The 11,630-nt window shown below is 41.9% G+C and overlaps 1 protein-coding gene across 1 annotated transcript in view; it reads left to right on the top strand.

Annotated features, from left to right (window-relative positions):
* Window positions 1–11,630, top strand: part of scai (suppressor of cancer cell invasion) — a 67,401-nt gene that overhangs the window by 10,540 nt on the left and 45,231 nt on the right. Inside the window, exons 3-4 of the mRNA XM_037692500.1 lie at window positions 2,698–2,793; window positions 10,915–11,001. Coding sequence (XP_037548428.1) covers window positions 2,698–2,793; window positions 10,915–11,001 — 183 coding nt within the window. The remainder of the gene's footprint in view (window positions 1–2,697; window positions 2,794–10,914; window positions 11,002–11,630) is intronic.

The raw sequence follows: 11,630 nt of genomic DNA on the forward strand, positions 1-11,630 counted from the left end.
CCCCCAGATCTTCTCCCTCAGACCTCCTCCTCCCTCAGATCTCCTCCCTCAGATCTCCTCCCTCATCCTGCTCTTGTTGTATTTGTGGACTGCCTATATGGCTCTGCCAGCCACCTATTATTATCCACCTGAAAAGGATATTGCTCTTCTATCAACTTTATTGCATCCCAAGCCGCGACGTGTCCCCCCCACAAATGTTAAATCAAAACGACTGTCTCGGCACCCTGATGTGTGCTATTACTTTTATTGGCATTTGAGTTACCATAGCAACGTAATTTGAAAACAAAGACTACATTTTTCTCATTGAAAAACACTGACAGATCTCGGATCAGCCTCTGACTGCCACAGCGAGGTCACACAACCTAGAGGCCAGAAGTCTATGAACAGAACCCTTGATTAATTTTTGGAGCTATTTTGGATCAAGATGGCTGCCACATCTACCTGAGAAAACTCAAAATTAACTATAACTCAGTCATTTGTTCAGTCATCAGTCACTTCTGGTGAGTGAACGCTGACGCATTCTGGCTGCCACTGCTTGTCGTGCTTTTCATGCATTTTTGTTATGTTCGATCTTTTCTGCTTTTTTCACGGATCATTACCAAGGTATTTCTACTCTTCACTTCACACATCAACAACGTCACTCGGTCTGCCTATTTCCATCTCAGAAATATTAACCGTCTCCGCCCTTCTCTCACACCCCGCTCCACAGCCATCCTTGTTCACAGTCTTGTGACTTCTCAGATTGACTACTGCAACTCCCTTCTTTATGGCCTCCCCAACAAATCTCTCCAGAAGCTCCAGATGGTCCAGAACTCAGCTGCCCGTGTCATAACTCAAACCTCCTCCTATAACCACATCACTCCAGTCCTGCAGCAGCTCCACTGGCTCCCAATTAAATCACGCATCGTCTTCAAAATTCTTCTTCTCACTTTCAAAGCTCTCCACAACCTTGCCCCACCATACCTATCTGACCTCCTACACATCTCCATCCCCTCTCGCTCTCTCAGATCCTCTTCACTACACTTCCATGTACCCTCTGCCCGCCTCTCCACCTTGGGGAGCAGGGCCTTGACCTTCTCTGCCCCTCACCTCTGGAACTCTCTACCACCAGATATATATAGTGGGGCAAAAAAGTATTTAGTCAGCCACTGATTGTGCAAGTTCTCCTACTTAGAAATATGAGAGAGGTCAGTATTTTTCATCATAAATGCACTTAAACTATGAGAGACAAAATTAGGAAAAATAATCCAGGAAATCACATTGTAGGATTTTTAAAGAATTTATTTGTAAATTATGGTGGAAAATAAGTCCATCCATCCATTATCTTTACCCGCTTATTCCATTTTGGGTCACGGGGGTCGCTGGTGCCCATGTCCAGCAATCACTGTGCGAGGGGCGGGGGACACCCTGGACAGGTCGCAAGTCCATCACAGGGACACGTGGAAAATAAGTATTTGGTCAAAAACAAAAGTTCAGCTCAGTACTTTGTAACATAACCTTTGTTGGCAATGACAGAGGTCAAACGTTTCCTGTAAGCCTTCACCACTGTAGCTGGTATTTTGGCACATTCCTCCACGCAGATCTGTCCTAGACCATTGATGTTCTGGGGCTGTCGCTGGGCAACATGGACTTTCAACTCCCTTCACAATTTTTCTATGGGGTTGAGGTCTGGAGACTGGCTAGGCCACTCCAGGACCTTGAAATGCTTTGTACGGAGCCAATCCTTTGTTGCCCAAGCTGTGTGTTTGGGATCATTGTCATGCTGAAAGACCCAGCCATGTACCATATTCAATACTCTCACTAATGGAAAGAGGTTTTGGCTTAAAATCTCATGATACATGGCCCTGTTCATTCTTCCCTTAAAACGGCTCAGTCGTTCTGCCCCCTTTGCACAAAAACAGCCCCAAAGCATGATGTTTCCACCCCCATGCTTCACAGTAGGTATGGTGTTCTTGGGATGCAACTCAGCATTCTTCTTCCTCCAAACACGACAAGTTGAGTTTTTACCAAAAAGTTCTATTTTGGTTTCATCTGACCACATGATATTCTCCCAGTCCTCTTCTGGATCATCCATATGCTCTCTGGCAAACTTCATACGGGCCTGGACAAGTACTGGCTTAAGCAGTGGGACATGCATGGCACTGCAGGACTTGAGTCCTTCTCTGTGGACTGTGTAGCCTTTATTACTTTGGTTCCAGCTTTCTGCAGGTCATTCATCAGATCCCTCCGTGTGTAGTTCTGGGATTTTTGTGCACCGTTCTCATGATCATTTTGACCCCACAGGAAGAGATCTTGCATGGGGCCCCAGATCGAGGGAGATTATCAATGGTCTTGTATGTCTTTCATTTTCTTACAATTGCTCCCACAGTTGAATTTTTTTTTGAATGTCCAGAGGACCAGATTGAACTTTTTTTTAGATTTTTCTACATTATCATGACTTTTGAGTTTTGTTCTCATAAATTTTTCTGAGCGTGTGAGTGCTAGACCTCTGTCCAACAGAAACTGCTGCTCACAGAGACCCCTGTCTCTGTCCCTGTCTTTTTCTCAGCCTGTCTCTGCCTTTGTCTCTGTTTCATCATCTCTAAGCCCATCTGACAGCCCAATAGAACTTTTAGGAACTACAGATAAATGTTTGTGATATCTGCCGAGTTCCTCAGTTGTTTTTCTGTTTCTTCTTCTGTGGTGTTTTGTCTGCAGGGACCTTCCTCAGTATGGACACAAACAGTGGCAGTCATACTTTGGGAGGACATTTGACGTCTATACCAAACTGTGGAAGTTCCAGCAGCAGCACAGGTGACCAACCCATTGACTCATTTCATTCAGAACAGGATTCATGTGTGTGGCCTTTCAAAGATATCAACAGCTGCAGAATTAAAAGTATTTTCTAGATTTAACTAGGTTGAGTTAGAGTTACGATTTCTGGCCCATGCCTGACCCGACCCGAAATTCGGGCTGGGTCGGGCCAAAATTATGTGCTTGATGGGCGGGGCGGGTCGGTCTCGGGCTTTTGATGCAGTTTCAATTGCGCATGTGTCCTCCGCCTGCCCTGCTTTGCTCTTATCACACATCTGAGGATTTGCAATTGACACACAACAAGCAACATAATTGAACTGGAAAGTATTAAACAAAAGCTAAAAACAGGAGAACTCACTCTACAAAGCCAGCACAGTGAAACCTGTTGATGTGTCAGGTGCACGCTCAGTTTCGACCAGCCGGTTGAAAGAGGTAAAAAAAAAAAGTCCTGTTAAGCTTCAGATGGGCAACCGGGTCATCGGCCGTGTGCGTCCTCTGACCGACTGGTTGAAAGAGGTAAAAAAAAGTCCCGTTAAGCTCCCGATGGATCAATCGATCATCGGACGCACGCATCCCGCTTTGCACCCTGCTCTCATCTGGGGTGGAAGAAGTTGCAGCACCTGAAGCTACAAAAGCCAAGGTGAACAGTGTGTTCAATTAAAATAGCCTTGTTCTATATTTACATCCATCCATTTTCTTCCGCATATCCAGGGTTGGGTCGCGGGGAGTAGCAGCCTAAGTAGGGAGGTCCAGACTTCCCACACCCCAACCACTTGGGCCAGCTCCTCCTGGAGATTCCCAAGGCGTTCCTAGGCCAGCCGATAAACATAGTCCCTCTAGCATGTCCTGGGTCTTCCTCAGGGTCTCCTCCTGGAGGAATGTGTCTGGATCACCTCACAAGGGAGGCGTCCAGGAGGCATCCTAACCAGATGCCCGAGCCACCTCAACTGGATCCTCTCGACATGGAGAAGCAGTGGCTCTACTCTGAGTCCCTTCCAGATGACCGAGCTTCTCACCCTATCTCTAAGGGAGAGCCCAGACACCCTGCGAAGAAAACTCATTTTGGCCACTTGTATCCGTGATCTTGTTCTTTCGGTCATAAACCAAAGCTCTTGAACATAGATGAAGGTAGGAATGTAGATCAACTGGTAAATCGAGAGCTTCGCATTTTGACTCAGCTCTTTCTTCACCATGATAGACTGGTATAGTGCCCGTTTCACTGCAGACACCGCACCCATCTGCCTATCGAGCTCTCGCTCTATTTTTCCGTCATTCGTGAACAAGACCCCGAGATACTTCTGTAGTATGACATATGCAGGATATATTCATACATTTCACGGGTTCTTCATTTTTCTGACTGTGTAAATGTCGTGCATTGAATTTAACAGAAATGTAACAAGAGACGTTATTTATCTTTGACCCATCAAAATGAATGTGGTCATTTATTTACAGAATCAAAGTTTAACATCAAACATTTGCATTAATTTGGCAAAATATGAAAACAATAACATGGCTAGTTTCACAGGAAGTGGGAACAATACGGAGATTGTTGTCACTTTTCAGCAGAACAGCAGACATCAATCACACGGCGGTGATTGAGAAACTTTGCTTCAGACATTTCTAAAATATCTGTAATGATTTTAGGAGAAAGGAGAGTTTAAGATGGAAAATGGAGATTTATCTTACAGAGAGATGTGTGAGGGAATTTATCTGTTTGGCCAGAACGGGCACGCTCCTTCAGATCTCAGCTTGGTCACGGTACGCTTGGTCGAAATAGAACTTTTACCTGGTTGATGATAGATCAGGTCGGCGTGAAGTCCTTCTTTTGACTCTTTCAGCGTCTCCGTTGAGAACAGCTAAAATACTTTTAGGAGTCATGTGAGGTTATCCAAACAGAAGTTATAATTCCCAAAATCGTCTCTGGATTCTGGATTCCAATAGAAGCATCCTGGACGCCTGCGTTAGCATCCAAGAACTCTGAACTCTTTAACTCTCTTCAGAGAGTTAAAGTCTGGAACTCTTCTCCAGGAAAAACTTTCAAGCTCTGAAAAACTCGTCTCGACTCATCTCGACACAGTCTTCAGACCTTTTTCGACACCTCTCATTGAGAACTGGGAAGTTGCCACATTTAAATGGGTTCGACTTCCGGGTCATTTGAGAGCTTTTTGATTGGTCGATGGACCAGAACAGAGGTGTGGTTTGTGATGTAAGGTGTTATGGAAAGTCAAGGATAGAGATTAAGATTGTTTAAAACAGACAGAAAGATTATTGGAGAAAACCAGACTTTGTGGAGTCAAACTCTCCTGTATCTTCTGTAAAAGTTAAACATGACATTTCTTTTCAGTAAACTTTTTAGTTGACCGAAACCTGAACTTTAACACACACTTACAAACTTGCTCATTGAAGACAGAAAAATCAAGAACTGCATATTACCCTGATTTCTTCTTTGAATGAGGAATAAAAATCATTACTTACTGTTTATGTAAATAAAATGAGTAGTTCTCTTCAACCTGTAAACATTGAGTGAACTAACACAATTTGATTATCAAAACATTTGTAAAATAGTAATGATCATAGAGAATTGTCATTTCTACTTGATTAATTCAAGAAAGAAAGTCTCCGGATGGGTCAAACTGTATTTCTGGATCAGATCAATGAAATGACAGTTTCTGTCCATCTGGTCAGATTTGACATCAGGTCAAGTTCACTACACTTCAACTCCTCCACTTGGGGCAGGACCTCCTCCCCGACCCGGAGAAGGCACTCTACCCTCTTCCGGCTCAAGACCATGGTCTCGGATTTGGAGGCACTGAACCTCATCCTGGTCATTACACACTCGGCTGCGAACCGCTCCAGCAAAAGCTGTAGATCACAACCTGATGAAGTCAATAGGACCACATAATTTGCAAAGAGAAGCGATCCTCAGGCCACCAAAACGGATCCCTTCAACACCTTGGCTGCACCTAGAAATTCTGTCCATAAAAGTTATGAATAAAATCAGTGACAAAGGGCAACCTTGGTGGAGTCCAACTCTCATTGGAAACGAGCCCGACTTATGGCCGGCAATGTGAACCAAGCTCTGACACTGGTCATACAGGGACCTAACAGCCCGTATCAAAGGGCCTGGTACCCTCATACTCCCAGAGTACCCCCCTCAGGGTTCCCCGAGGGACACGGTCGAATGCATTCTCCAAGTCCTCAAAGCACATGTATACTGGTTCGGAAAATTCCCACGCACCCTCCAGGACCCTGTTGAGGGTGTAGAGCTGGTCCAGTGTTCCATAACCAGGGTGAAAACCACACTGCTCTTCCTGAATCCGATGTTCGACTATCCGACAGACTCTCCTTTCGAGAACCCTTGAATAGACCTTACCAGGGAGGCTTAAGAGCGTGATCTCCCTGCTCTTCTCTGTAAAAACTTGCCTGAGTCGGTTGGACATCCAGATTGACAATTAACTAGAAATCAGTCCAGAAAGCAATTCAATTCAGGTTATTTATATAGTGCTAAGTCATAACAGAAGTCATCTCAGGGCACTGAACAGAAGAGATGTAGTCTTCCACACTTGACTGCTGCTTCTCTGTTACCCACCCAAAACCCCAATGAAACAGTGCTAACTCACCCACAGTTCAAATTAAATAAACCAAACCATAATAATCTTATTAAAATAAACAAAACTACTTTACCAGAACAAAAGAATAAAATCATTAAATGTGGACTATTGAACATCAGATCTCTTTCCTCTAAATTCCTGTTAGTTAATGACCTGATAACTGATCATCATATTGATTTATTCTGTCTGACAGAAAACTGGCTAATACTGGAAGATTTTGTTAGTATTAATGAATCCACTCCATCTAATTATTTAAAATTTTTGTTCCTAGAACAACAGGTCGTGGCAGAGGTGTAGCTTCTATTTTTCAGTCTGGACTATTAATTAATACTAAACCAATTATTAGTTACAATACTTTTGAGTCGCTGTCTATAAGTCTATCCCATTCGAAATGGACAACAGAAAGGCCACTCTCATTAGTTGTTCTATATCGTCCACCAGGCTCCTATGCTCACTTTTTGTCTGAATTCTCAGAATTATTAACTGACTTACTACTAAATACTGATAAAGTCATAATAATGGGTGATTTCAATATTCATGTAGATGTTGAAAATGATAGCTCAAGCGTAGCCTTTAAAAATTTTAAATAGTCATTTGGTTTTACCCAAAACGTCCAAACATCTACTCATTCTCATCATCACACCCGTGACCTGGTTCTGACCTATGGCTTTGAGATTAATTAGTAATGCATCCTCAAAATTCTGTTCTGTCTGACCCCCACCTGTCTTACAATCTTACTTTTCCTGGAGAGATAGCCTTCTAACGTACAAAAAAGTGCTCTGTAAAGCCAGAACTTTGTTTTTCATCTTTAAATGATGAGAATAAAAGTAACCCCAGGTTACAATGTCCAGAGGACCAGACTTAACTTTTTTAGATTTTTCTACCTGGTTTATTGAGCATGCATCAGGAAATCCCAGGTTCCTTTTCAGTACCACATCTAGTCTAATGAAAAGTCATATCTCTGTTGATTCATGTATCCCTACAACTATGAGCAGTGAGTTCATGAGATTCATTATAAATACATTTTTTTCAATTAGGGAAAAAAAATTAAAACCAGCATTCCTAGTATTGCCTCTGGGTCTGTGTCAGATTAGACAACTTTAAAAACATTAATAGAACCTGATTTATGTTTGGACTGTTTTTATCCTGTTGAGCTCTCTGAATTGTCAAAAATAATAGCTTCATCCAAGCCATCCACATGTCTGCTAGATCCCATCCCAACCAGGCTATTTAAACACATATGTCCCTTAATTAATAATCACGTCTTGGATCTGCTTAATGTGTCTCTAATAAACAATTACGTATCACAGAGCTTTAAGATTGCGGTAATTAAACCCTTTACTTAAGAAACATAACCTTGACTCAGGAATCTTAGCCAATTATAGATTTATATCTAATGTAATTTTCATTTAAAAAAATTCTAGAGAAAATAGTTGCTGTTCAGTTGTGTGATCATGTACAAAGAAATAATCAGTTTGAAGAGTTTCAGTCAGGGTTTAGAGCTCACCACATCACAGAAACAGCACTAGTAAAAGTCACTAATGATATTCTCATGGCCTCAGACAATGGACTTGTGTCTATACTGGTCCTGTTAGACCTCAGTGCTGCATTGATACAGTTGATCACAATATTCTTCTACAGACTTGAGTATGATACTGGGATTACAGGAACAGCTCTAAATTGGTTTAAATCATATTTACATCAGAACAAGGTGTGATGATTAGAGTGAGTAGATGTGCGAATGTTTTGGGTAAAAACAAATGAGTCTATTAAATTATTAAAGGCTATGTTTAAGTTATCACTTTCAACATCCACATGAATATTAAAATCACCCATTATGATGTTTTTATCAGTATTTAATAATAAGTCAGTTAATAATTCTGAGAATTGGGACAAAAACTGAGAGTAAGCGCCTGGTGGACGATATATAACAACTAGTAAAAGTGGCTTTTCTGATTTCCATTTTGGATGAGAAAGTCTGAGGGACAGTGATTCAAAAGAATCATAACTAATAACTGGTTTGGCATTAATCAATAATCCTGACTGAAAAATAGAAGCTACTCCTCCACCTCGGCCAGTTGTTCTAGGAACATGAAAATTTAAATAATTAACAGGAGTGGATTCATTTATACCAACAAAATCCTCCTGTTGTAGCCAAGTTTCTGTCAGACACAATAAATCAATATGATGATCAGTTATCAGTTCATTAACTAACAGGGATTTAGAGGAAACAGATCTGATGTTCAATAATCCACATTTAATGATTTTAGGATTTTGCTCTGGTAAAGTAACTGTGTTTATTTTAATCAGATTTTTATGGTTTATATTTTTAGAGATGATTTTTGGTTTATTTAATTTGAGCCGTGGGCGAGTTGACCCTGTTTCAATGTGGGTGTGGGTGGGTAACAGAGGAGAAGCAGCAGAGAGGTGGAGGACTACAACTCTGCTTCCTGGACTGGACCCTGGGTTGTCAATAATTTGGGGGATAAACAAAATCATCCATATTTCTAGAAAGAAGAGCGGCTCCGTCCAAAGAGGGATGGGTGCCATCTCTCCACATCAGACCGGGTTTTCCCCAGAAAGAACTCCAGTTATCTATGTAGCCCACGTCGTTGTCAGAACACCACCTGGACACCCAGCGGTTAAATGACGACATACGACTAAACATGTCATCGCTGGTCAGGTTGGGGAGGGGGCCGGAGAAAACTACGGAGTCCGACATGGTTTTATAAAGTCACACACCGAAGCAACATTAATTTTAGTGACCTCCGATTGACGTAACCAGGTGTCATTACCTCCGACGTGAATAACAATCTTACTGTATTTAACCTTAGCCTTAGTCAGCAGTTTCAGATAAGATTCTATGTCGCCCGCTCTGGCCCCCGGAATGCATTTAACTATGGCCGCTGGAGTCAGGTGGCATTCCACCTCCCGAGAGCCAGCTTCTGTAGCTGAGGATCAGACCGGCAAGATCCCTGCCCTCGGCCACCACCACATTGCACCCGACCCCTTTGGCCCCTCCCACATGTGGTGAGCCCGTGGGAAGGGGGACCCACGTGTCTGTGCCTGGCCGGGCTCCATGGGTGAAAGCCCGGCCACCAGGCACTCGCTAGCGTGCCCCACCTCCAGGCCTGGCTCCAGAGTGGGGCCCCAGTGACCCGTGTCTGCGTGAGGGAACATTTTTTCCATTTATTGTATTCATCGTAAGGGGTCTTTGGGCTTCTTTTTGTGTGGTCCCTCACCTAGGTCCTGTCTGCCTTGGGTGACCCTACTAGGGGTATGAAGCCCCTGACAGCATAGCTCCTAGGATCATTGGGACACTCCAACCCCTCCACCACAGTAAGGTGGCAGCCAAGGGAGCGGTTGTTCTATATTTTTCCAAATAATTTGGCTCCAAAAATATTTAGTTCATCCGTGTAATATCCTGTCTTTATAGTTTATTTTTTAGGCTATTTGTTTTGTACGTTAATATCCATTTGGTGACTTGTTAATAAACAAGAAATCTTACATCTTCCTTTCTTTGAAATACGTTTTTAAAAGTATCATGTCAAACTGATTTCCTTACAAAAGCAGTAAAAGCTTAATAAAATTTTAATTTATTTTATTTTATTTTTTTCAGGTTCGGACCTCTAATTAGTTAATTAGTTGGATCGGGTTGGGTTGAGCTTGGAAAAAACGCCTATGAGGTCGGGCTGGGCCGGGTCGGATCTTTTAGGCCCGAATGCAACTCTAGGTTGAATCAGGTCCTCTCAGTGGATTAAAGAAGAATCCATCCTGAGGACCTGACTCAACCTTGTTAGATTTATCTACCTGGATTTTTGAGCAGCATCAGGACATTTTATCGATTCTGTCTCTACCAGATCAGCTCAGTGTGCCGAAGATTATAAAGAAAAACACAAAGCTATAAAAAACATAAACACATGGAGTTCATGGGTCGATAAATGCCTCAATTTATTGGTTTCTACAAACACAGACATCCCTACTGGCTCTACGTGTTCTTTCATCCAGATGTCTTTGTCTCCAGATGTTTTATTTTGTCTCCAGATGTTTTTTGTGTTCTCCAGATGTTTTTCTCATCTCCAGAATTTTTTCCTCTTCTGCAGATGTTCTTTTCTTCTTCTCCAACTGTTTTCCCTTGTCTACAGATGTTTTTTCTGTTTTCCTGATGCTTTTTTCCTCTTCTCCAGATATTTTTCTCTTCTCCAGATGTTTTTTCTCTTCTCCAGATGTTTTTCCTTTTCTCCAGATGTTTTTCCTTTTCTCCAGATGTTTTTCCTTCTTCTCCATATGTTTTTCCTCTTCTCAAGGTGTTTTCCTCTTCTCCAGATGTTTTTTTCCTCTTCTCCAGATATTTTTCTCTTCTCAAGATGTTTTTTCTCTTCTCCAGATGTTTTTTCTCTTCTCCAGATGTTTTTCTCTTCTCCAGATGTTTTTCCTTCTTCTCCAGATGTTTTCCTTCTCGGTGTGTTTCTGTTTAAAGTCACTGTTGTTCTTGTGTTTTTTCCGACAGGCAGGTTCTGGACACCAGGTACGGTCTGAAGAGATGGCAGATCGGAGAAGTTGCTTCTAAAATTGGACAACTTTATTACCATTATTAGTAAGTAGCAACCCGCAGGGTTGGGACCGTGCAAAATTCTTGATCTGAGTTTCCTTTCTAAATTGTATATGAGAAACAGGAAGTGCTGAGCAAACATAAATGAAGGTGAAGGTTGACCTGCGGCGTTTTACAGAAAATATCTGACACTGTTTGATGTTTGTCGAAGATCGGCTTCAGTCATGGGGATAATAAATCTGCAGATCTGTCACTCTGAGGGACCGCAGACCAGCAGTTTCAGGAACAAAGATTTTATTACTTTTTTTTTTACAATGCCACAGTTTTATTTTTAGTCATTTTGAAACTTTATTTACAAAAATTTCCCATAGAAACATATGGAGATTGCTTCATTTAGAAACTTGTTGAATCTACTTCAACTACTTTTACTACTGTTAACTTTTAGCTTTTAGCTACCTTCAGAACACCAGGCATTTAGCTTTTTTACTTTTTAACTCGTTTTGCTTTTGTAGCTTTAGTAGCTTAAAGAAACTGTCCAGATGACATGATTGAACTTTTTTGTTTTATTTACCTGGATGATTGTGTGTACTTACTCTTTTTCTTTAGTAGCTCAGTTTCAACAGGTTTCAGCTGTCGTTCAGCTGTGTTTGAGCAGGTTCCAGCTGTCGTTCAGC

Source organism: Nematolebias whitei, chromosome 18, assembly GCF_014905685.2.
Source record: "Nematolebias whitei isolate Nwh7 chromosome 18, NemWhi1, whole genome shotgun sequence".
In the NCBI taxonomy this organism is placed as follows: Eukaryota; Metazoa; Chordata; class Actinopteri; order Cyprinodontiformes; family Rivulidae; genus Nematolebias; species Nematolebias whitei.